The 27835-nt window shown below is 35.6% G+C and overlaps 3 protein-coding genes across 5 annotated transcripts; 1 reads left to right on the top strand and 2 right to left on the bottom strand.

Annotated features, from left to right (window-relative positions):
* Positions 1-1080: 1080 nt before the first annotated feature.
* Positions 1081-8358, bottom strand: ube2a (ubiquitin conjugating enzyme E2 A). Its single transcript, XM_062963977.1, has 6 exons — positions 8177-8358; positions 6255-6335; positions 5323-5348; positions 4180-4269; positions 3660-3748; positions 1081-2422 (listed from the first exon to the last, which is right to left on the bottom strand). Exons 1-6 carry the CDS (start codon positions 8218-8220, stop codon positions 2294-2296), a joined length of 459 nt encoding a protein of 152 aa, XP_062820047.1. The 5' UTR covers positions 8221-8358; the 3' UTR covers positions 1081-2293.
* Positions 8359-12465: 4107 nt separating this feature from the next.
* steep1 (STING1 ER exit protein 1) lies at positions 12466-20339 on the top strand. 3 transcript variants are annotated; one of them, XM_062963976.1, is made up of 7 exons: positions 12466-12490; positions 14212-14329; positions 15686-15727; positions 17031-17169; positions 17395-17484; positions 18631-18723; positions 20003-20339. In XM_062963976.1, the coding sequence occupies exons 2-7, from the start codon at positions 14235-14237 to the stop codon at positions 20063-20065; spliced, it is 522 nt and encodes a 173-aa protein (XP_062820046.1). In that variant the 5' UTR covers positions 12466-12490; positions 14212-14234; the 3' UTR covers positions 20066-20339. The 3 variants fall into 3 exon arrangements, with proteins under 3 accessions (XP_062820046.1, XP_062820045.1, XP_062820044.1); XM_062963974.1 differs by lacking the exon at positions 12466-12490 and adding an exon at positions 12557-12735; XM_062963975.1 differs by lacking the exons at positions 12466-12490; positions 14212-14329 and adding an exon at positions 12542-12735 and having other exon boundaries at positions 17018-17169.
* On the bottom strand, positions 17179-23805 carry LOC134294098 (uncharacterized). Its single transcript, XM_062964012.1, is given in 2 exon segments — positions 17179-23165; positions 23597-23805. Coding segments are annotated over 2 exon segments (1179 nt in total). The 3' UTR covers positions 17179-22195.
* Positions 23806-27835: the final 4030 nt, after the last annotated feature.

Raw genomic sequence — 27835 nt, 5'->3', positions numbered from 1 at the left:
GGAAGACCAATAGGAATCCTACTCCATATGCAACAGGGAGAGGAACCAAACCTTGCGGTCAAGGAAGGCAGCATTGGCTTGTTTCTATACTTAACTGTAATGTTTTCTTACACAACTTCTTATGCGTCTCAAAAGGGAGATCAGCAAGGAAAAGGCACTCTCGCTGCTGCACGTGCGGATTGCCAACCTTCCTTTTCCTTGCAGATATCACACTGTTCTGGCTACACAATGCTTTGAGAACAAGGCCTGTTCTTGCTTCTCTGAAATGTCAGTCTTGCTCTGCGCATGGCAAGGAAGGCTAAGCAGGTGATCTCTTTAGATCCAGTGTGTAAGGCAATCCTGTCCCTCTCCTTTATTGAAAAATCTTCAAGAGTGACCTCTGGGCATAATTATTGAATTGAGTCGAAGCTATAGTCAGGAACACAGCCTTGTAGTTATATCTAAGGAACTGCACTCATTCCTTTAGGATGGTGCAGTGATGGTATACATCAGAGGATGGAAAAATAAATTAAACTATTTATACCCGGTCTCCATCTCCCTGATTCTACAAACTTGGAATCGGCTTGGTTAACAGTCTGTCCAGGTCTTCTGCCCCAACCTTTTGCTCTCCAGGTGTTTCAGGCTTCAGTTCCTTAAATTTCTGACAATTTGGAGTTGGTCTCAAACACCCAGATGACCAAAATAGGTCCAAAACTGTATTACGGAGAGAGAATACGGCATAAACTATTCTGCAGCAGAAGCCTGAGAGAAAGAGACTGCCTCGCTAGCTCCAAGGAAAGGCAGAGGGTATGTTTAGTTTTTATTCTGTTTCTGGTAGAATCCTTCAGAAATTTATTTTTATTGGGAATGCCACAATTTTCCCCTCCTGCATTATATACCCATGTATATAATGTTATTAAATCAATGGACATGATATAGAGCATAGAGCCAGGCACTCGTTTTTTTGCACAAGGTGATAGAAAGCGACCTGCATTTGAAGATTAAAATATGTATGTATGTACATGTATGTATTCCCTGGGCAATATGTTAGAAAGAGCACTTGCACATGCCTTCCCCCTCCCTCTCTCGACAAAGAAGCACTTAAGGTTACACATTTATTTACAAGTAATTGAAAAATGTACAGTTTCTTACAGGGGTTACTTGTGCAAAGTTGTACTCAACAGATCAATGTATACACAGAAGACACTGGAAGAGCAGACAAAACGCACGGATCGGCCAGCCTCCTCCCAAACTGCTGCTTCAAGGTATCCGAAATGTACAAACTGAGCTTTACGCACACGCACACACAAAAAAATGTTTCTGCAAAGGTGGGATTGGTTTTGTCAAACCGAGGGAAGGGAAAAGGAGGCATGCAAGAGATCTTTCTTCACTTCTCCCAACAGAACATAAAAGCAGTGGCATCTGGTGATCATCATCTTCTGTAACAGGTAGGCATTAAAAATCCTAAAATCAAAAAAGATGTTTGCAAAGCGATCCCGCTCCCCTATGGTTTACTATCAAGCCAAGCAACAATCCCAATCCCTTCTCTTAATGTATCCGCTCCACTAAGCCATCCTGATAGCCAAAAACGGTCCTACAGAAAGGATACAGAGCGTTTCGCCTTGAGTGTGTGGTTGTGTTACACTCAGAAAGGCTCCGCACGAGGCCCTCCTTTTCCCCTCCTCACACCCTCATTTCCTCCATTGAGAATATGTTTCGCCACACGGATGAATAGAAACGGAGGAAGGATGAGAACGGGCGGGAATCTTTTGCGCGGTATTTACAGATGCCGTGAGAAATTAATACCAGCAGTTAAATGACCAGCCTGGACAGATCCGCATTCAAGTCATCGTTAAAAACGTATATTGTGTGTGTGAACATCTCTCTCTTTGTTGTTTTGAAACCAAGCTACACGTAAGCAGCATCACTGTGTAGAACACAATTACGATTAAAAGCTTAAGTGCGCACGACAGGAATGCACGACGCTGCCCTGAAGAAGGCCGGAGGTGGGAAGACCACGACAGCCTCAGCAACTCTGTTACAAGTAACCCGCGTACAGTACATTTTGACCTGGAAGAGGGGGCGGGGAGGAGGGGGTGCGCTCTCCACGGTGTCCGAGGACAGACAGACGCAGAGACAGAGAGAGAAGCGTCAGCAAAGGGCGGCGGCGGGCGGCGACGACAGCACAACAGCTATTTTTGCTCTCAAAATAGGGAGGAATGCAGTGATGCGAGGAGGAAGAGGAGGATGAGTCAGACACTTCATACATGTATTTTTTTTCCCCCTCAGAGTGTTCATTTTGCATCATCCAGGGTCAACAGTCGCGCCAACTCTGTTCGACTATCGCGGACACCCGTTTCTCGTACTCCCGCTTGTTCTCTTGGTATAGCTGGGCGGCCTGGCTGTTGGCTGGGCTGTTTGGGTTGGGCTCGTCCAATAAAGACTGTCAGGGGAATAAAGGGTGAGATCAGGCTTCGGGAAGAAAAACGGACGCTCCCGGGAACGCATTTCCCAGGACACCCCCCTTGTAAACCCTTCATTCAGCTGCCTCAATGTCAAGGACAACATCCACTCTTTTCCACTATGGCACTGCATTGAAAACAGAATCCAGGCCTTTGACTATTCATGAAGCTAGTAAACAACAACATTTTATTATAGTCCAAAGACCCTTATTGCACCGTAGGTGTGCAGGTTAACGAGATTACTACACAAGGTTAGGACTAACTGCCATTCTGGGGCCACCATGTCTCCTGTGTCAATAGAACAATATATAATGCTAATATTATGCTATAATAATATATTGTATATACATATATTTTATTATAGATTACATGCATGTACATTATTATATATATGTACACATATACATATATATACAATATATACAGTAATAAATAACACTGCCATACAGCCCTGAAAACTCACTGCAATCCAGTGATTCCAGCCATGAAAGCATTTGAGAATACAACAATTAATAATAAATAACTTTATTCTTATATCCTGCCCCATCTCCCTGAAGGGGCTCGGGGAGGCTCACATGGGGACGAAGCCCAGCAATACACAATAAAATACAATCACACAAATACATTTAAAACATATAAACATAAAATCATAAAACATATAATACATTAAAACATATTCAAGCAATAACTGTCTTTGAGTTTCCTATTACAGAGGAACCCTTCCTCCCTGGAATACCACCCATTTTGCCAGAAGGCACCGGCAAATCTTGCTCAAGAAAGAAGTAAAGTACATTGATCTCCATACAGTAGAAATGCTGAACTTTGATAGCCACCAAAAAAGGATTTTTGGATTGCATATCCTGACTGCTGCACTTGAGACCAAAACTTGCAGCTATATAATACTAGAATACAAGGGCAATTTGGATGTGCGCCTTCTTGCATCTTATAAATCACACTGAATTAAAAAACAATGGGCCAGAAAATATTTATTTTTTAATCCTACCTCCCCCCCCCCCCCCCCCCCCCGGAGTGGAAGCCGAGACTGTCCAAAAAACACATTCCATTCCATGTAAGTAATTCAAGATCATATGATAAACTATCTAGAAGAAATTAAAAACACTGCCCAAGAAGAAATAACGGTAGAGCCCACTCTGCTCACGGCTAAGAGTGACTGCTGTTTTGGCCAGAAACGTATACAAAACCAGGTGAAGTTGTTACCTGTATCGATGTTAGGATGGAAGACACATCATAGGTAGGACTCCAACGATTCTGAAGGATATCCAGACATATACTACCATCTGCATAGACTGCAAAAAGAGATTATGAATGGGCTTCACTGCACAAAACACCCTTGCCTGGTAGCCTTCCAACCCCACTTGGTCCCACTGCCGCTTCGTCCCTTATGACTTCACAACTATGATTAGGAAGACAGTCACTGCATGGCTATTTCAAACCAGGATTAAGCAGCAGGGACACAATTCCTTGCAAAGATCTTTGCAACTGAGCTTCATAATGAGGACATACACAGTTATCCAACATGAATGGCACATTATTAAGAACTATTAAAAACACAGGCATTATTAAGAACTATTAAAAACACATAAATGGCACATTATTAAGAACTATTAAAAACACTGATTGTGGCCACGTTTTTTGCAAATAGATATAATCCACAACTAGACTGCTATCACCACCACCGCTGCATAAATTGACTGCTGTTTTGGAGAGGTGTACGTACCATTCGGATGAAACATTTTAGACACAAATCTAACAGTAGGCGGCTTGTTTGGATATTCTTCTGTGAATTCTATGGTAAGCTTGAACGTTCCTGCAATCGACAGAGGCAGGCTCTAAGTATCTCGGTCATGGAGCGACCCAAACGTCCCCCTTCCCCCACTGAGAGCAATCTCAATTAAGACCCAACCATTTGCCTGGCTTGCAAGAGAAACGAGGGATAGCCCACCACTCCGTTATGTAATAATAATTAAAGGGTTTGAAGCTAGAGATCATTATGCAAGGAGTCCTAAAATTCAGCTAGGTGGAAAGAATCCTGGAGGAGCAGGAAAGCTTTGAGAGGGAAGGAGAGAAAAAAGAGAAAGGAGGACACTGGACGACACACAGGTTGGGATCAGATCAACAGGCAAGGAGTAGGGTTCGTAAATACTGGGTTCATAAATATACAACAGAGCTAGGGATTTAAAGAAGGCTATCACGATGCAAACAGAAAAAGAGGTGACTAAAACATGCACAAAAGCTCTGGCCACGGGCAATAAGGAAGGAATTAATGGAAGGAGCAAAGTCCTATGTAACTGGCCCAGTTCTCCTGCACATTTCTGAAGCCTGGTGATGAGAAGCACACTTCCTACAGTAATAATAATACTAATAATAATAATAATACTTGATTTTTGTATCTTGCCACCATCTCCCCAAAGGGACTCGGGGCAGCCAACATGGGGCCAAGCCCAGAAAAGACAAAGTATAAACATGTTAAAATATAAAACCAAACAATAAAAGAACAGAATAAAACCAAAACCGAATTCAAGCACAATTATACATAAATACATAAAACAAGATAAGAAGTTTTAAAACCATATCAATTTCACCACCAAGGGACAAAGTAATAAAAGGGGGTCGAAGTAAAGTGCGTAGTAACTAGGTTATTCCATAAATTGCCTGACCAAGTATTCCAAAAAATATGAAGTTTATTCACTAATTCAAAGTTCAATTTAACACGATTTAAAGACACTGAACATCTTCTTTCTCTGAGGCAAAGGGGACACAAATTGTGGTTCCCTGTTTCTATGCTACCCAGATTCATGAAAGGCTAATTGAGGTGAGATTCACACATAAGTCACATCTATAGCATAGAATTCATGCTTACCATCTTCGAATGGGGTTCCCTCCGGCCTGAAAGAAGAAAGCGCATGTCAACACCCCACATGTCTTTGGCTACAGTCAGTTAACGGTTGAACACATCATCAGCTTTTGCAAAACGACACGCAGCTCAATCATATGCACTCCCAACACACAAGCAGGTTTCAGAATTAGCAAGGGCTTTAAACCCAAGCAGCCTCAACATTTCTACACCTCGTTATAACTATAGTAAATACCATATATATTCCAGTATAAGCCGAGAGTGGTAAGAGATGAATGGCAACGACAGAGGAACTACTGCACATGACTGAAACTTCCCTGCGAAACATAGTCAAAGAAGAGCAAGCGGTCCGTTCTTTGTTGTAGTTTCAGACCCAACAGTATTTGAAGAACACTTTCAATGTTGTTTTGGATTGAGCATTCTGTGAGAAAATTATAATAAAAGATTCACATTTTGCTCTAGTTCTCCAATAGTTTCTCAACCAATCCAACTGAGTTTGTGGCAGCTACAAAAACAAAGTTCCTGTCGGAGAACAACTACTTTCCAAGTCAGGACTGCACAATTAAACAGGAAGTAACACTTTCAAACCAGGAACAAAACATTTTTCAAATGTTGTTACATAGTGTTATTATAATTTGTACTCCTAGCAAGCCACAGGGCATGCTTTTCATAACTGCTTATGGGAAAAGGAAAATGGCCTCTGCGCATGTGATAATGACCCCTTCCTTCAAGACTGTGGTCCAAAACAAAGGCACCTTCCTGGCATAACTGCATGGTCAGCAAAGGCAGGAGGCAACTCCCAATGATGGTATTTACAGAAGAATTTTCTTCACTGGATTATTAACTACACTATGAAACAAAATTTGAAATTTTCTGTTCCTGGTTTGAAATCGTCTCTTATTAGACCAGTGTTTGCCTAATGTAGGCCTTTTCCTCACCCGAAAATGACGGCATTCCAGACCATGATGTTATTCTCCGAAGGGGCGCCGCTAACTCCAGCTGGAGGGTCTTCCTGCAGCCTTTAAACAAAAAGGAAATAAATAATAATATTAATGATATATGAAAAAAGACTCTCCTCTCCAAAGCCTAGAAAGGAAAGGCTGCTAAAATAAATAATTATTACATAGTATAATATAATTATACTATAATTTAATTATAAAAAACTCTTAGTTCTAAATAAATAAAATTCATTTCTAGACCGCCCTCTCTCCCCAAAGTGGTTCACATACATATGAAAGGCAAACATTCAATGCCATAATCAGGATCACACAGTATCCAAGGCCTAGAAAGGAAAGTCTGCTAAAATAAATAACAATAATAATAATAAGAAGAAATGTCTGACTCTCATAATATAATACAAGAAGACTCTGAGTAATATAATCATATAATAATAACAACGATTACAATAAGTTTCCTAATAATAATATTATAAGAAGTGTCTGACTCTCATAATAATATAATACAAGAGGTCTCTGAGTAATATAATCATATAATAATAATGATTACAATAAAAGTTTCCTAATAATAATAATAATATAAGAAGTGTGACTCTCATAATAATATAATACAAGAAGACTCTAATATAATAATAGTGATATAATACAAGAGTCTCCTAATAAGAAGAGTCTGACTCTAATAATATAACACAAGAAGACACTGAGTAATATAAACATATAATAATAGTAATGATATAATAAAAGAGTCCTCATAATAATATAATACAAGACGACTCTGAGTAATATAATCATATAATGATTGTAAGTTTCCTAATAATATTATAATATAAGAAGTGTCTGACTCTAATAATAATATAATACAAGAAGACTCTAATATAATAATAATAATAATAATGATGATGATATAATACAAGAGTCTCCTAATAATAAGTGTCTGACTCTCAGAATAATATAATACGAGACGACACTGAGTAATACAGTAGTCTCATTTATCCAACATTCTGGATTATCCAACGCATTTTTGTAGTCAATGTTTTCAATGATTTGTGATATTTTGGTGCTAAATTCGTAAATACAGTAATTACTACATAGCATTAATGTGTAATGAACTACTTTTTCTGTCAAATTTGTTGTGCAACATGATGTTTTGGTGCTTCATTTGTAAAATCATAACCTATTTTGATGTTTAATAGGCTTTTCCTTAATCTCTCCTTATTATCCAGCATATTCGCTTATCCAACGTTCTGCCGGCCCATTTACGTTGGATAAGCGAGACTCTACTGTATTTTAATACAGTAGAGTCTCACTTATCCAACACTCGCTTATCCAACGTTCTGGATTATCCAACGCATTTTTGTAGTCAATGTTTTCAATATATCGTGATATTTTGGTGCTAAATTCATAAATACAGTAATTACTACATAGCATTACTGCATACTTAACTACTTTTTCTGCCAAATTTGTTGTCTAACATGATGTTTTGGTGCTTCATTTGTAAAATCATAACCTAATTTGATGTTTAATAGGCTTTTCCTTAATGCCTCCTTATTATCCAACATACTCGCTTATCCAACATTCTGCCGGCCCGTTTACGTTGGATAAGCGAGACTCTACCGTATTTTAATTATATCAGAAGTGTCTCCTTGGCAAGGCCTGGTTCTCGGCGGAGTGTGCGCCAAGTGCGTAAGCCCCCTTGCTGTCCGGCTCCCCATTGGCTGCCGGGCGCGCCTTACGCCAGGAGCGCGGCGGCGGGGCTGCGCAGTTGGCGCAGCGCTCTCCCTCCGTCCGCCATGTTGTCTCTCCTCAGCGCGTCTCCTTCTTCCGCGCGCGGCCTGCCCGCCTTTCCCTCCCTCCGTCCCGGCCTTCCCATCCCGTCCCACCCGCCGCCCCGGCCCCGCGCTGACCGCTTGAAGTCCCGCATGAGGCGCCTCCGGGCGGGCGTGGACATGGCGGGCTCTCGGCCAGGCGTCGCTCACACTCCGCTCGCTCGGCTCCTCGCCGCGACACTGGCGCTCCGGCAGCGGCGCCCCTAATCCCGAAGTGGTCGCGCCCGCCGCGCCTGCTCCTCCCAAGCCGGACCGAACCACTGCTCTCGCCAAGCGGGGGAGAGGCAGGCGCCGACGGGGAAATAAACAGGCAAGAGGCGGGGCGAGCGGGCAACGAATCACATCGCGGGAAGGACACAAAGGGGCGGGGCTTCCGCAGGCCTTGAGCGACAGCGCTCGAAGCGGTGACGTCATCCGCTCTGGGCGATACCAAGTCGCGGGCGAATAAAGGGGGGAGTGGAAGGAGGGAGGAACCATAATAGTCATGGCATTTAATACTGCAGGGGAAGCTTCTCTTCGACAACAACAATAATAACAATAATAATAAATATAACAATAAATATGATATAATACTGCAGGGGAAGCTTCTCTTCGACAACAACAACAATAATAACAATAATAATAAATATAACAATAAATATGATATAATACTGCAGGGGAAGCTTCTCTTCGACAACAACAACAATAATAACAATAATAATAAATATAACAATAAATATGATATAATACTGCAGGGGAAGCTTCTCTTCTACAACAACAACAATAATAACAATAATAATAAATATAACAATAAATATGATATAATACTGCAGGGGAAGCTTCTCTTCGACAACAACAACAATAATAACAATAATAATAAATATAACAATAAATATGATATAATACTGCAGGGGAAGCTTCTCTTCGACAACAACAACAATAATAACAATAATAATAAATATAACAATAAATATGATATAATACTGCAGGGGAAGCTTCTCTTCGACAACAACAACAATAATAACAATAATAATAAATATAACAATAAATATGATATAATACTGCAGGGGAAGCTTCTCTTCGACAACAACAACAATAATAACAATAATAATAAATATAACAATAAATATGATATAATACTGCAGGGGAAGCTTCTCTTCGACAACAACAACAATAATAACAATAATAATAAATATAACAATAAATATGATATAATACTGCAGGGGAAGCTTCTCTTCTACAACAACAATAATAACAATAATAATAAATATAACAATAAATATGATATAATACTGCAGGGGAAGCTTCTCTTCTACAACAACAACAATAATAACAATAATAATAATTATAACATATTTATAAATATAGCAATATATTAATTATAATAAAAATATAATAATAAATATAATACATATGATATAATACTGCAGGGGTAGCTTCTCTTCTATAACAACAATAATAGCAATAATAATAATAAATATAACTATAAATATAATAATACATATAACATATATAATATATTAATTATAATAAGAATATAATAATAAATATAATATAATACTGCAGGGGAAGCTTCCCTTCTACAACAACAACAACAACAACAATAATAAAAAATATAACAATAAATATAGTAATACATATAATATATATAATTATAATAAAAATATAATAATATAATATAATACTGCGGGGGAAGCTTCCCTTCTATAACAACAATAACAGCAATAATAATAAATATAACTATAAATCTAATAATACATATAATATATAGAATATATTAATTATAATAAAAATATAATAAATAAATATAATACATATAATATAATACTGCGGGGGAAGCTTCTCTTCTACAACAACAATAATAGCAATAATAATAAATATAACAATAAATATAATGATACATATAATATATATAATATATTAATTATAATATAATATAATATATATAATACATACAATACTGCAGGGGAAGCTTCTCTTCTACAACAACAATAATAACAATAATAATAAATATAACAATAAATATAATAATATATATGATATATATTAATTATTATAATACAATTATAATAATAAATATAATATAATACTGTGGGGGAAGCTTCTCTTCTACAATAGCAATAATAGCAATAATAATAAATATAACAATAAATATAATGATACATCTATATATATAAAAGAGTGATGGCATCACGGCAACCCACAAAACAACAAAACTACAGGCCCACCAACCTCGAAATTTGACAACACAACCCATCATCCACGCCTCTAGGTTGATAAAACAAAAAGAAAAGAACAATAAAGTCCTAATTAGAGAGAGATGAATAATTGTTTTTATCCAATTGCTGCCAGTTAGAAGGCTAAGCTCCTCCAACTTGGTCTCCTAGCAACCCAATAAAAATAATAAAAAACACTAAAACATTAATACAATAAAATACTATAATAACAGAAAATAACTAAAAACAATACAAGAAAATAATAAAATATAATAAATAAAAATATAACTTACAATAAAATTAATTTAAAAAAATGCAAATAACGTCAAATAAAAATTACACAACAATTTTTAACCAATACCACCACCACTTTGCCACAGCAACGCGTGGCCGGGCACAGCTAGTATAATATATAATGTATATTAATTATAATAAAAATATAATAATAAATATAATATAATACTGCGGGGAAGCTTCTCTTCTACAACAATAATAACAACAATAATAAATATAACAATAAATATAATAATACATATAATATATAATGTATATTAATTATAATAAAAATATAATAATAAATATAATCTACTTCAGGGGAAGCTTCTCTTCTACTACAACAACAATAACAATAGATATAATAAATATCATAAATATAAATATAATGATAAATATAATATAATGCAGGGGAGCATATTTTCTAAAATATTAATAATCATACATATAATAATGATAAATATAACAGTGCAGGGAAAGCTTCTATTCTGTTCTCTAGCATTCATAATACTGCAATAATAATAGCAATAACAAAATAATAAATATAATAAAAATAATATATTATTCTATATTATAATAATGAGGTGTTCATTCTGCAGTGTAGATGATGATGATTATGGATGATGATGATGATGATTATGATTATTATTCTATGTGATGTTCATTCTGCAGTGTAGATGATGATGATTATGGATGATGATGATGATGATTATGATTATTATTCTATGTGATGTTCATTCTGCAGTGTAGATGATGATGATTATGGATGATGATGATGATTATTATTATTATTCTATGTGATGTTCATTCTGCAGTGTAGATGATGATGATTATGGATGATGATGATGATTATTATTATTATTCTATGTGATGTTCATTCTGCAGTGTAGATGATGATGATTATGGATGATGATGATGATTATTATTATTATTTTATGTGATGTTCATTCTGCAGTGTAGATGATGATGATTATGGATGATAATGATGATGATGATTATTATTCTATGCGATGTTCATTCTGCAGTGTAGATGATGATGATTATGGATGATGATGATGATTATTATTATTATTCTATGTGATGTTCATTCTGCAGTGTAGATGATGATGATTATGGATGATGATGATGATGATTATTATTATTATTCTATGTGATGTTCATTCTGCAGTGTAGATGATGATGATTATGGATGATGATGATGATTATTATTATTATTATTCTATGTGATGTTCATTCTGCAGTGTAGATGATGATGATTATGGATGATGATGATGATGATGATGATTATTATTATTCTATGTGATGTTCATTCTGCAGTGTAGATGATGATGATTATGGATGATGATGATGATTATTATTATTATTATTCTATGTGATGTTCATTCTGCAGTGTAGATGATGATGATTATGGATGATGATGATTATTATTATTATTATTATTCTATGTGATGTTCATTCTGCAGTGTAGATGATGATGATTATGGATGATGATGATGATGATTATTATTATTATTATTCTATGTGATGTTCATTCTGCAGTGTAGATGATGATGATGATGATTATTATTATTCTATGTGATGTTCATTCTGCAGTGTAGATGATGATGATTATGGATGATGATGATGATGATTATTATTATTATTCTATGTGATGTTCATTCTGCAGTGTAGATGATGATGATTATGGATGATGATGATGATGATTATTATTATTATTCTATGTGATGTTCATTCTGCAGTGTAGATGATGATGATTATGGATGATGATGATGATTATTATTATTATTATTCTATGTGATGTTCATTCTGCAGTGTAGATGATGATGATGATGATTATTCTATGTGATGTTCATTCTGCAGTGTAGATACAGAATGCTACTGAGAAGGAGAGCGCGGCCCCTTTAAGGGCCTGCCGATCCTCCGGGTGAGTCCCTCCCCCCGCGCCTGCTTCCTTCCTTTGGGAGGCGGGCCCGGGCGGGGGTTGCTAGGCGCCGGGCTGTTCCCTCTGCCGGCTCCCCTCCCTCCCTCCCTCCCTCTCTCCGGCCATGCCGAAGGTGGTCTCCCGCTCGGTGGTCTGCTCGGACACGCGCGACCGCGAGGAGTACGACGACGGGGAGAAGCCCCTCCACGTCTACTACTGCCTCTGCGGGCAGATGGTCCTCGTCCTGGGTGGGTAGGCGTCCGCACTCGCACACTGTCGCGCTTCTGTCCCGCTTGGCCTGCCCTGCCATCCTAGGCGGGCGCAGCAGCAGCAGAAGAAGCAGCAGAATGCCACTCACTGTTGTTATTATATTATTATTATTATCATTCTGTTTTCACTTACTGTTGTTATTATATTATTATCATTATCCTGTTTTCACTCACTGTTATATTTATCTTATTATTATTATCCTGCTTTCACTCACAGTTGTTGTTATTATTATTCTGTTTTCACTTATTATTATTATTATTATTATTATCCTGTTTTCACTCACTGTTGTTATTATATTTATATTATTATTATTATTATCTTCTTTTCACTCGCTGTTGTTATTATATTATTATCATTATCCTGTTTTCACTCACTGTTATATTTATATTATTATTATTATCCTGCTTTCACTCACGGTTGTTGTTGTTATTATTATTCTGTTTTCACTCACTATTATATTATTATTATTATTATTATTATCCTGTTTTCACTCACTGTTGTTATGATATTATTATTATCCTCTTTTCACTCATTATATTATTATTATTATTATTATCATCCTGTTTTCACTCACTGTTGTTGTTATATTTATAGTATTATTATTATTATCCTGCTTTCACTCACTGTTGTTATTATAGTATTATTATTATCCTGTTTCCACTCGCTGTTATTATATTTATATTATTTATATTATTATTATTATGCTTTCACCCACTGTTATTATTATATTATTATTATCCTTTTTCCACTCACTGTTGTTATTTTATTTATATTATTATCCTCTCACTATTGTTATTATATTATTATATTATTATTATCCTCTTTTCACTCACTGTTGTTATTATATTTATATTATTATTATCCTGTTTTCACTCACTGTTGTTATTTTATTTATATTATTATCCTCTCACTCACTATTGTTATTATATTATTATATTATTATTATCCTCTTTTCACTCACTGTTGTTATTATATTTATATTATTATTATCCTGTTTTCACTCACTGTTGTTATTTTATTTATATTATTATTATCCTTTTTCCACTCACCGTTGTTATTTTATTTATATTATTATCCACTCACTCACTATTCTTATTATATTATTATATTATTATTATCCTCTTTTCACTCACTTGTTATATTTATATTATTATTATCCTGTTTTCACTCACTGTTATTAATATATTATTATTATTGTGACACAAAAACAGTATGACACAGCAAACGAGATATATATGCTGGATTTCATAAGTGAATTATTGTTATTATTAATATCATTATTATTATAGCCTTAACTGTCATTGCTGGATGTTATGGGATCCTAGAATGCTCCAGCGCTCACTGAGTGCATCCGCACTGGGGAGTTAATGCAGTTTGGCGCCACTTTGACTGCTGTCATTGCTCCTTGGACTGTGTCCTTTTTTGACTGACCTGAGATGCCCTTTCCTTTGCAGACTGCCAGCTGGAGAAGCTGCCCATGCGCCCCAGGGACCGGTCCCGGGTGATTGACGCCGCCAAGCACGCCCACAAGTTCTGCAACACCGAGGAAGAAGAGAACGTTTACCTGCGCAGGTGAGGAGCCGGCCCACGCTCCCTGTAATGCAGGCCTATCTGGTAGACAGTACTGCATTAATACTACAGAGCATAGGTGCATTCAGCAAATGCAGGAAAATGCTCTGACTCTCCTTTGTGGAAAGGCAAAGCATCATAATAATAATAGTAATAATAATAATAATAATAATACAATACAATACAACAGCCAGCAGAGTGTCTGCTGTGGACTCGTTGTGTTTCTAATAATAATAATAATAATAATAATAATAATAATAATAATAATAATAATAATAATAATAATAATACAATACAACAGCCAGCAGAGTGTCTGCTGTGGACTCGTTGTGTTTCTAATAATAATAATAATAATGATAATAATAATAATAATAATAATAATAATAATAATAATAATACAATACAACAGCCAGCAGAGTGTCTGCTGTGGACTCGTTGTGTTTCTAATAATAATAATAATAATGATAATAATAATAATAATAATAATAATAATAATAATAATACAATACAACAGCCAGCAGAGTGTCTGCTGTGGACTCGTTGTGTTTCTAATAATAATAATAATAATAATAATAATACAATACAACAGCCAGCAGAGTGTCTGCTGTGGACTCGTTGTGTTTCTAATAATAATAATAATAATAATAATAATAATAATAATAATAATAATACAATACAACAGCCAGCAGAGTGTCTGCTGTGGACTCGTTGTGTTTCTAATAATAATAATAATAATAATAATAATAATAATAATAATAATAATAATTGGGTGCCGTGCCAAAAAATCTCAGCTGACATTTGGAAACAATAGACATTGACAAAATCATGATCTGCCAACTGCAAAAGGCCACCCTACTGGGATCTGCGCGCATCATCCGAAAATACATCACACAGTATTTTCCCTAGACACTTGGGAAGTGTTCGACTTGTGATTTTGTGATACGAAATCCAGCATATCTATCTTGTTTGCTGTGTCAACAACAACAACAACAACAACAATAATAATAATAATACATCACACAGTCCTAGACACTTGGGAAGTGTTCGACTTGTGATTTTGTGATACGAAATCCAGCATATCTATCTTGTTTGCCGTGTCATACAATAATAATAATACAACAATACAACAGCCAGCAGAGTGTCTGCTGTGGACTCATCTTGTGTTTCTAATAATAATAATAATAATAATAATAATAATAATAATAATAATGCACCAAGAATGCTTATTATTTTCTGCTACTTAATTAATCAATGATGATTACATTGAGTTTTCAAGGAGTAGATTTCATTTAGTATTTCAGTGCCGTCTCTGTTTGGTTTCTTTGATCCTAATACTGTTTTCCTGCCTCCCGTTTCCAGGCCAGAAGGTATTGAGCGGCAATACAGGAAGAAGTGTGGAAAGTGAGTATTCGGTTGTTATTATGATGATGTTATGATATTGTTATTATTATGCATTCCTTCTCCTGCGTAGGATTCCATAGCGTTCTTACAGTAATAATAACAACAATATCTGCTTTGAGTCTCTTAAATATAATAACAATTAATAGCATTCGTATTATTATTACAGTGGTGCCAGGCTGTATTCATTCTCTTGTGCAGCCTCCTAGGATTCCATTGCATGCTAATAATAATAATAATAATAATAATAATAATATCATCTGCTTTGAGTTTCTTTTAGAAGAGGAAAGCAGGATAATGATAATGATAATAATAATAATAATAATAATAATAATAATAATAATAAATAGCATTTGTATTATTATTACAGTGGTGCCAGGCTGTATTCATTCTCTTGTGCATAATAATAATAATAATAATTATTATTATTATTATTATTATTATTATTATTAATAGCATTTGTATTATTATTACAATGGTGCAAGGTTGCGTTCATTCTCTTGTGCAGCCTCTTAGGATTCCATAGCATGCTTACAACAACAACAACAACAACAACAACAACAATATCTGTTTGAGTTTCTTTTAGAAGAGGAAAGCAGGATAATAATAATAATAATAATAAATAGCATTTGTATTATTATTACAGTGGTGCCAGGTTGCGTTCATTCTCTTGTGCAGCCTCGTAGAATTCCATAGCATGCTTACAATAATAATAATAATATCTGCTTTGAGTTTCTTTTAGAAGAGGAAAGCAGGATAATAAATATAAATATAATAACAATAATAAATATAATAATAATAACAACAACAATTAATAGCATTCAAGTTATAATTACACTGGTGCCAGGCTGCATTTATTCTCTTATGCAGCCTCCTAGGATTCCATAGCATGCTTACAACAACAACAACAACAATAATACCTGCTTTGAGTTTCTTTTAGAAGAGGAAAGCAGGATAATAAATATAATAATAATAACAATTAATAGCATTCGTATTATTATTACAGTGGTTCCAGGCTGCATTCATTCTCTTGTGCAGCCTCCTAGGATTCCATAGCATGCTAATAATAATAATAATAATAATAATAATAATAATAATAATAATAATAATAATAATAAAAAATAGCACTTTTATTTGCCAAGCTGCCTTCATTCTCCTGTGTAGCCTCCTAGAATTCATCCATTGCACTTAAAGTTACAATAATTATACTAATCCCGATTAGAGCCTTAAGGAGAAGCAGGTCGTGAATACATTATTGTTGTTTGTTGTTGTTGTTGTTGTTGTTATCTGCAGTTTCCCTTCCTAGGTGCGGTCTGCTCCTGTTCTACCAGCACCAGCAGAAGAACGCTCCGGTCACCTTCATTGTCGATGGGGCCGTGGTCAAGTTTGGACAAGGCTTCGGCAAAACCAACATCTACACCCAGAAACAAGAGCCCCCCAAGAAGGTCAGGAGATAATAATTATAATTATAATTTTACTTCTTACTCGCCTCTCATCGAGGTGAGTCACAGCACAGTCCCAACACACAAACATTGCAAAAATTCTGTAAACACAATATAACTACTTTCAAACGAAGGACTGCACAATGGAACAAGAAATGATTCTTTCAAGCCAGGAATAGAAATATTTTCCAAATTTTGGAGACCGATCTGTCTCTTTCCTTTTTCCAGGTGATGATGACGAAGCGGACCAAGGACATGGGCAAATTCAGTTCAGTGACCGTTTCCACGATTGATGAGGAAGAGGAAGAGATTGAAGCGGTGAGTTTGTCCTTAATAATAATAAATAATAATAAAACTTTATGTATATACCGCCCTATCTCCCGGATGAGACTCAGGGCGGTTTACAGTCATAAAAGCAAACACAAACATTACATAACAACATAATACACATTATTAAACAAAGTAAAATAATACAATAATAACAATAAATCACACTTACATGACCAGATCACAAGAAGCGTAACATGTATAAAAGGAAATAATGTTATTGAATATCTATTGTTGTTGTTGTGTGTGTTTATTCACCGCTTTTTGTCTCCACGTGGAGACTTTATTTATTCAGCCAAGAAATGCCTATAGTGTCTTACATTTCTAGTTTTTCAATCGTGCCTTACATAAACATAATAATACATACCTACATGATAATAAAATTCAAACAATTAAATAATAACAAAACCTTAGACGATGGCATTAAAATTCCCAGATGTGGCCGACGAGTTTAATCAGCAGATCAGTGTTTTCGAGATATGCACAACAAGCCATGCAGTAATAATAATACAATATTTATTGTATTTATTTATTTACTACATTTATATCCCGCTCTTCTCACCCTGGAGGGGACTCAGAGCGGCTTACAACTCAAAATGTACATACAATATATTATTAGCATAGCACAATATAAACATTAAATTACTATATTGTACTGTACCACTATACTGTAATATTATTAGTAATATTAGGTTTAATATATAATTAATATTATTATATATTATTATTAGTATAATATTGTATTACATTATTATAACAACAACAACAACAACAACAACAACAACAATAATAATAATACATTTTGTTTGTTGCTCTCCTAATGGCTTAAAGAGAAGTCATTGCATTATTTTTCCAGCCAAGACGCTTTTGTAATCCAATCTTCTGGTGTCGTTATGCTTTGCTGTTTCCATAATTTTGTTTCCATATCCAATTCTTGTTGTTGTGCTCATATCAAGGAATATTCTTGCTTGATGTTTCAGTATCTGTTTGTCTAATGATCCCAAGAGGAAGAGCTCTGCTTCCAATGAAATCTAATACACAATTCAGCTTATTATAAAATTGTATTTGTTCTTGCTGCCGAGTGTTTTCCGCGATTGCCAATGTTTTAATGTCCGTCTCGGGTGTCTTTCTTTCCAGCGGGAAATTGCAGACTCGTATGCACAGAATGCCAAAGTGATTGAGAAGCAGCTCGAGCGGAAGGGCATGAGCAAAAGGCGGCTGCAGGAGCTGGTGAGTCCATCCTTAGTCCTATCACTTTATTATTATTATTACTAGCTGTGCCATGTGTTGCTGTGGCGTATGGGAATGCTTTGTTGGCCAGGTGGAATAGCAGTGAATAGCCTTGCAGTCTCAATAGCCTGAACCCTGGCTGTACCCTGGTGCCATTGTGGCCGAGGGTTGCTAGGAGACGAAGTGGGCGGGACCTAAAGGGGGCAGGGCCTACCCTTCTGACCTGCAACCAGGGTTGAAAACGGCTCTTCCTTGTTCTCTAATTTGGACTTTATTTTCCAGGTTTTTTGTTTGAAAGACATAGATTGGGTGACTATGTCTTTTGTGGCCCAATTTGGAGTGATTTGGTTCAGTGGTTTTGTTGTTTACTCAGTCCTACAAACGTACATTACATTTATATTTATATAGATTATCATCATCATCACCTTTTGTGTGTGTGTGTGTGTGTGTGTGTGTATATATATATATTGTATATACTCGAGTATAAGCCTAGTTTTTCAGCCCTCTTTTTAAGACTGAAAAAGCCCCCCTCGGCTTATACCCGGGTGAGGGTCCTGGTTGGCTTATATTTGGGTCAGCTTATACTCAAAAATATATGGTACATTTATTATTATTCTCTATTATTGGTATTATTGCATTTATTATTTTTCTCTATTATTGTTGCTACTACATTTATTTTACTCTTTTTTATTATTATTAATACATTTATTATTTCACTCTGATCTTATTATTATTATTATTATTGCATTTATTATTTTACTCTATTCTTACATGTATTATTTTCATGTATTATTATTAATACATTCATTATTTCACTCTGATCTTATTATTATTATTGCATTTATTATTTTACTCTATTATTACATGTATTATTTTCCTGTATTTATTATTATTATTATTACATGCATTATTTTACTCTATCATTATTAAAAGGATACATAAGCACATTGACATTGAAGAAGATGAGAATAATGACTTGATCAGAGTTGGACAGTCTTATCTTAAACTTGAGCTTGATGTAAATATTCAAAAACATTTAACCTACTGATGCCTCAATTAATGTAATTTTATTGGTATCTGTTTTTATTTCTGAAATTTACCGCTCTCGGCTTATACTGGAGTCAATGTTTTCCCAGGTTTTTTTGTGGTAAAATTAGGTGCCTCGGCTTATATTTGGGTCAGCTTATACTCGAGTATATACGGTATATATATATATGAGAGAACTCATGCATTCTTTTTGTTCCTCCCTTTATTTATTTTTGTTTGGTTTTCAATCCAGGCTGAGCTGGAAGCGAAGAAGGCCAAGATGAAAGGCACCCTGATTGACAACCAGTTCAAATGAGAAGCAGGATCCTATTCGAAAGTGTCATTTCTGGAAACGATCATCCTTGCAAAATCCAGGCAAATCCTTTGCAAGGCTATTTTCTTACAGATGTCGTATTTTGTCTATACCTAGTTGTTTGAGTCTAAGAAATACGGCTTCCTTTATTTCCTAGGAGGCCGTTCGCTTGGATCGGTTGGGCCGCGTTCCTTATTTGTATGTTTTCATGTAGACATCATGTTTAGGAAGGAAACAAAAGTTTGCCCAGAAAATAAATAAATCTCTGTTAAGGGTTGGTTGGTGTATTTGTAGTGTATTATTTGCATCCATGATTCCATCACGTTCAATGTGAGTCCCAATATTTTCTTGTACCCAAATCAAGGTGAGTGGTTTTATTTAAAATGCTTTTATTTCCAAGTTGGCTACATTATACGAAACACTCAAGCAGAGGTCCCCAAACTAAGGCCCGTGGGCCGGATGCGGCCCTCCAAGGTCATTTACCTGGCCCCTGCCCTCATTTATAGTATAATATTTTTATATCAGTTTTAATAATATATTGTATATACATATGATAATGATAATAATATTATCATTTTATACAATATAATACTAACTAGCTGTGCCCGGCCACGCGTTGCTGTGGCAAAGTGGTGGTGATATTGGTTAAAAACTGTTGTGTAATTTTTATTTGACATTATTTGCATTTTTTTAAATTAATTTTTATTGTAAGTTATATTTTTATTTATTATATTTTATTATTTTCTTGTATTATTTTTAGTTATTTTCTGTTATTATAGTATTTTATTGTATTAATTTTTTTAGTGTTTTTTATTATTTATTTTTTTTGGGTTGCTAGGAGACCAAGTTGGAGGAGCTTAGCCTTCTAACTGGCAGCAATTGGATAAAAGCAATTATTCCTCTCTCTCTCTAATTAGGACTTTATTTTTCTTTTCTTTTTGTTGTATCAACCTAGAGGCGTGGATGATGGGTTGTGTTGTCAAATTTCGAGGTTGGGGGGCCTGTAGTTTTGTTGTTTTGTGGGTCGCCGTGATGCCATCACTCTTTTATATATATAGATAATAATAATAATACCATATAATAATATTAATTATATGTTATATATTACATATAATATTACAGTATAGTGGTATAGTTCAATATAATAATATATAATGCTAATATTGTGCTATGCTAATAATATAATATCTTGTATGTACATACAGCTGCTCTGAGTCCCCTTTGGGGTGAGAAGGGCGGGATATAAATGTAGTAAATAAATGTAGTAAATGAATAAATAAATAATTTTAGACTTAGGCTCCCCCAGAGTCTGAAATGACTTAAAGGCACACAACAACAACAACAATTATGTGGAAACAGACATATATTATTTTAAAATAATTTTGTGCATGAAACGTAGTGTTTACACATCAAAGTACCAGCAAAAGTTTTCACTGTTTCAGCCATTTGTCTGGACAACTTTGGAATATGTCAGGATTCTGGATCTACACGGCCATATCATCCAGTTCAAAGCAGATCATCCGGTTTCAGAAACTGGATTATATGGGAGTGTAGACGGGGCCGGGCTCAACTTGTACCACCCCTGGATGGAGTGCGTTTTCCTTCGGATGCAGCTGGGCGGATGGAAGCCCCGCCATCCCTGGATTTGGAGAAGGCTATAGTAAGTAAGTAAGTAAGTAAGTATACGCAGGATCTTCTTCAGCAAAAGCTTTGACAAGGGAATTGTTTCCAAGTTGCACACGTGTGGTAATGCTGCCCTTTCTTGCTGTTCGGGGATGCCTTCCGCACGCGTCTGGCCTGGCTTGAGCTTCCCATGCAGGAGCTGCCCTCCACTCGCTCCCTTCCTTCTTTCCCTCCTTTCCTTGCTTCCTTCCTTACTTGTTTCCTTCCTTCATTGCTTTCTTCCTTCAGCTTTTCTTTCTTGCTTGCTTCTTTCCTCCCCCCCCCTTGGTTCCTTCCTTCCTTCCTTCCTTCCTTCCTTTCTTTCTTTCTTTCCTTCCTCTCTTCCTTCAGCCTTCCTTCCTTGCTTCTCTGCTTGCTCTTTCTTTCTTTCTTTCTTTCTTTCTTTCTTTCTTTCTTTCTTTCTTTCTTTCTTTCTTTCTTTCTCACTCACTTTCTTTCTTTCTTTCTTTCTCACTCTCTTTCTTTCTCACTTTCTTTCTTTCTTTCTTTCTTTCTTTCTTTCTTTCTTTCTTTCTTTCTTTCTTTCTCACTCACTTTCTTTCTTTCTTTCTTTCTCACTCTCTTTCTTTCTTTCTTTCTTTCTTTCTTTCTTTCTTTCTTTCTTTCTTCCTTCCTTCCTTCCTTCCTTCCTTCCTTTCTTTCCTTCCTCTCTTCCTTCAGCCTTCCTTCCTTGCTTCTCTGCTTGCTTGCTCTTTCTTTCTTTCTTTCTTTCTTTCTTTCTTTCTTTCTTTCTTTCTTTCTTTCTTTCTTTCTTTCTCACTTTCTTTCTTTCTTTCTTTCTTTCTTTCTCACTCTCTTTCTTTCTTTCTTTCTTTCTTTCTTTCTTTCTTTCTTTCTTTCTTTCTTCTTTCCTTCCTTCCTTCCTTCCTTCCTTCCTTTCTTTCCTTCCTCTCTTCCTTCAGCCTTCCTTCCTTGCTTCTCTGCTTGCTTGCTCTTTCTTTCTTTCTTTCTTTCTTTCTTTCTTTCTTTCTTTCTTTCTTTCTTTCTCACTTTCTTTCTTTCTTTCTTTCTTTCTTTCTCACTCTCTTTCTTTCTTTCTTTCTTTCTTTCTTTCTTTCTTCTTTCCTTCCTTCCTTCCTTCCTTCCTTCCTTTCTTTCCTTCCTCTCTTCCTTCAGCCTTCCTTCCTTGCTTCTCTGCTTGCTCTTTCTTTCTTTCTTTCTTTCTTTCTTTCTTTCTTTCTTTCTTTCTTTCTTTCTTTCCTTCCTTCCTTCCTTCCTTCCTTCCTTCCTTCCTTCCTTCCTTCCTTCCTTTCTTTCCTTCCTCTCTTCCTTCAGCCTTCCTTCCTTGCTTCTCTGCTTGCTCTTTCTTTCTTTCTTTCTTTCTTTCTTTCTTTCTTTCTTTCTTTCTTTCCTTCCTTCCTTCCTTCCTTCCTTCCTTCCTTCCTTCCTTCCTTCCTTCCTTTCTTTCCTTCCTCTCTTCCTTCAGCCTTCCTTCCTTGCTTCTCTGCTTGCTCTTTCTTTCTTTCTTTCTCTCCTTCCTTCCTTCCTTCCTTCCTTCCTTCCTTCCTTCCTTCCTTCCTTCCTTCCTTCCTTCCTTCCTTCCTTCCTTCTTTTCCTTGCTTTGCTTCCTTCCTTCTTTCCTTCCCTCCCTCCCTCCCTTGTTCTCTTCCTTCAGCCTTCCTTCCTTCCTTCCTTCCTCTCCTTCCTTCTCTCCTTCCTTCCTCCTTCCTCCTCGGCCAAGGTGACACTGGGCCTTGTGCTGTTTCCCAGGCGGTGGAGAGAGTGATGACGATGCCCCAAGAGAGAAGGTGTGTCTTTGGGGAGCCTACGTCTGTTGTTGTCGTCGTCGCTTCCTGCCTGCCTGTCTGCCGGGAAGGCCTTAAAAGGCAGTCGGGACGGCCAAGCGGCCACCTTGTCCTGGGGGTGACCCCTTGCTCTCTCTCTCTCTCTCTCTCTCTCATCAGGTGACAAGTGGGCTGGGCTTTGGAGGCATGCTCTTCCTGAAGGTCACTCTCCCAACGTGGAAGTCGAAAGTCTTCTTTCTGCCTGGTGTGACGTGTCCTGTGGCTCAGGTGCAGTTCATGCTTCGGCAGGGAGGTGGTGGTGGAGGTGTGCGCCATCACGCAGACATACATACATACATACATCATGCAGGATCCCAAAGGGAAGCCCATGGCAAACCCAAGACATTCCACAGATTTCTCACACCACTGGGAGGGAGAGAGAGAGCCACATACATACAGCCTGCGCTCTGTGACACAAACCCAACTTGCCATGACTTGGAACACATACACACACACACACACATACATATATATACATCCCCAGAGCAAGCCTTCATTTTGCCATGTAAAATATTTTCGCCAGGTTACGAATGCCATTTTCCAATTTGTTCTATCACAAAAACATGGGGCAAGTTTACGAAACAGCTAAAACTTTTGTCTTTGCCACAGGAACATCCTGCTATAGCATATTATTATTATTACAGTAGAGTCTCACTTATCCAACATAAACGGGCCGGCAGAATGTTGGATAAGCGAATATGTTGGATAATAAGGAGGCATTAAGGAAAAGCCTATTAAACATCAAATTAGGTTATGATTTTACAAATGAAGCACCAAAACAATCATGTTAGACAACAAATTTGGCAGAAAAAGTAGTTCAATAGGCAGTAATGCTATGTAGTAATTACTGTATTTATGAATTTAGCACCAAAATATCATGATATATTGAAAACATTGACTCCAAAAATGCGTTGGATAATCCAGAACGTTGGATAAGCGAGTGTTGGATAAGTGAGACTCTACTGTATTTTTATTATTATTATAGTACATTATTCTAGATGACACTAGGTAACACAATTTTTGTTTCTGGGTTATCAATGCCATTTCACAAAAACATGGGGAAAGTTTACCAAACTGGTAAAACTTTGTCTTTGCCAGAGGAATATCCTGATATTATTATTATTATTATTATTATAGATTGCACTATGTAACACGACTTTTGTTTCTGGGTTATCAATGCCATCTCACAAAAACATGGGAAAAGTTTACCAAACTGCTAAAACTTTTGTCTTTTTTCCAGAGGAACATCCTGCTATAGCATATTATTATTATTATTATTATTATTATTATTATTATTATTATTATTATACATTATTATTATGCATTATTATTATAGATTACACTATGTAACACAATTTTTTCCTAGGTTATCAATGCCATTTCACATAAACATGGGAAAAGTTTACCAAACTGGTAAAACTTTGTCTTTGCCAGAGGAACATCCTGATATTATTATTATTATTATTATTCTATTACTTTATTATTCTAGATGACACAATTTAACACGATTTTTGTTTCTGGGTTATCAATGTCATTTCCTAATTGGTTCTATCACAAAAACATGAGAAAAGTTTATGAAACTGCTACTAAAACTTTGTCTTTGCACAGGAACTTCCTGCTATTATATTACTATTATTATTATTATTATTATTATTATTATTATTATTATTATTATTGCTGCTGTTATTATTATTGACGCAAAGACATAGTATGACATAGCAAATGAGATCTATATGCTGGATTTCATTATTATTATTATTATTATTATTATATTACATTATTATTATAGATGACACTATGTAACACGATTTTTGTTTCTGGGTTACGAATGTCATTTCCTAATTGGTTCTATCACAAAAACATGAGAAAAGTTTATGAAACTGCTACTAAAACTTTGTCTTTGCCACAGGAACTACCTGCTATAGTATATTATTATTATTATTATTATTATTATTATTATTATTATTATTATTATTGATTATACTATGTAACACAATTTTTGTTTCTGGGTTATCAGTGTAATTTCCTAATTGGTTCTATCACAAAACAAAACATGGGGAAAGTTTACAAAACTGCTGCTAAAACTTTGTCATTGCCAGAGGAACATCCTGTTATAGTTGTTTATTATTATTATTATTATTATTATTATTATTATTATTATTATTATTATTTTATGACACAGCAAACAAGATAGATATGCTGGATTTCATATCACAAAATCACAAGTCAAACACTTCCCAAGTGTATTATTATTATTACATTATTATTATTATTATTATTATTATTATTATTATTATTATTATTATTATTATTATTGTATGACACAGCAAACAAGATAGACATGCTGGATTTCGTATCACAAAATCACAAGTCGAACACTTCCCAAGTGTCTAGGACTGTGTGATGTATTATTATTGTTATTATTATTATTATTATTATTATTATTATTATTATTATTATGACACAGCAAGCAAGATAGACATGCTGGATTTCGTATCACAAGTCGAACACTTCCCAAGTGTCGAGGACTGTGTGATGTATTTTCGGATGATGCGTGCAGATCCCAGTAGGGTATTATTATTATTATTATTATTATATTAAATTATTATAGATTACACTATGTAACACGATTTTTGTTTCTGGGTTATTAATGTCATTTCCTAATTGGTTCTGTCACAAAAACTTGGGGAAAGTTTATGAAACTGCACAAACTTTGTTGCCGCGGGAGGGATGAATATCTCAACTAATTCCCCTTAGTTTGTGGCAGACACAAAAACAAAGTTTCCGGCGTTCCTACCGGCTGTTAGAAATGGTGGGAGTTGGAGTCCAAAACACCTGTAGGGAGGGCCGAAGTTTGCCCAGGCCTTGGCTAGAGCATTCTCGTATTGGGATCCGCAAAGTGACTTTCTGAATTTCTCTCCTTTCGGAAGGACGCGGCATGGCTTGGCTCCGGGCCCAAAACCTGTGGAATAACCTGTTCTGCAGGTAGGCAGCATTGCTGATCCAGGTGAGCTCTTGTACATCTGGTTCAGTTCGGTCTAAACCACACCGTGCAGTTGGCACTCGCTGGCCAGGTGCTTTGGGTTTGTATGTAGGGTGTGGAAGGAGCATAGTAGCTACACAGTATAGTAGCAGCACTTGATAGAGAGATTCCTGTTTGGTATTTGTTGTCTCACCTGTTTCTGAACCGGCCGTCTCCAGCCTTCCCTTGATTGCGAATGTCACCTGCAAAAATGTTCTGTCCTTAAAGTTGACTTTCCGACACCTTACAACTACTGCATTAGGTTATGACACTACGTAACAAGGTTTTGGTTCCTCTGTTATGAATGTCGCTTCCTAATTGGGTCTGTCAAAAAACACGAGGAAAGTTTATTCTGGGACATCCTGCTACAGCACATTTTGCTCTCATTTTCCAATGAATATATATATTTAAGCCTAATGCAAAGATTAGAATAGAAAATCCCAAATAAATGCAAAAAAATTTTAGAATTTAAAAAAACCCCAAATAAATGCAAAATAAATTAAAATTAAAAATCCCAAATGAATGTGAAATAAATTACAATTAAACATCCCAAATAAATGCAAAATACATTACAATTAAACATCCCAAATAAATGAAAAATAAATCAGAATTTTAAAATCCCAAATAAATGTGAAATAAATCAGAATTTAAAAATCCCAAATAAATGCAAAATAAATCAGAATTTAAAATCCTGAAAAAACACATTAAAATTTGCAAAAATCTTTTGAGATATTTAATTATTTTTTCCTGACAATTTTTTTTTGTTTATTTAGACCCCACTTTATCTCTTCCGAAGGAGACTCAATGCAGTTTAAGGTACAGGTGAATGGTATAAATAATAATAATGATGATAATGTCTATCTTGTTTGCTGTGTCATACAATAAAATAATAATAATAATAATAATAATAATAATAATAATAATAATAATAATAATAATAAGGTAAAGTAAAGGTAAAGGTTTCCCTTGAAGTCCAGTTGTGTCCGACTCTGGGGGTTGGTTCTCATCTCCAATTCTAAGCCCAAGAACTGGCGTTGTCCATAGACACTTCCAAGGTCATGTGGCCGGCATGACTCCATGGAGCGAAATAATAATAATAATAATAATAATAATAATAATAATAATAATACAAATGCCTAGAGAAGGCTTTTCTCTAGGATTCTCTAGGTCCCTTAGACATTGTCCATGGAGTCCCATTGGACGACCTTAGAGATTCCTAGAAAGAAGGCATTCATCAAATCGGCAAATAATCAAATATGCAAAAGTTAATCTTGCAATTGTGAA

The sequence above is a fragment of the Anolis carolinensis genome, unplaced genomic scaffold, assembly GCF_035594765.1.
Source record: "Anolis carolinensis isolate JA03-04 unplaced genomic scaffold, rAnoCar3.1.pri scaffold_12, whole genome shotgun sequence".
Taxonomy (NCBI): Eukaryota; Metazoa; Chordata; class Lepidosauria; order Squamata; family Dactyloidae; genus Anolis; species Anolis carolinensis.
This window is presented reverse-complemented; position numbering and strand designations above follow the sequence as displayed.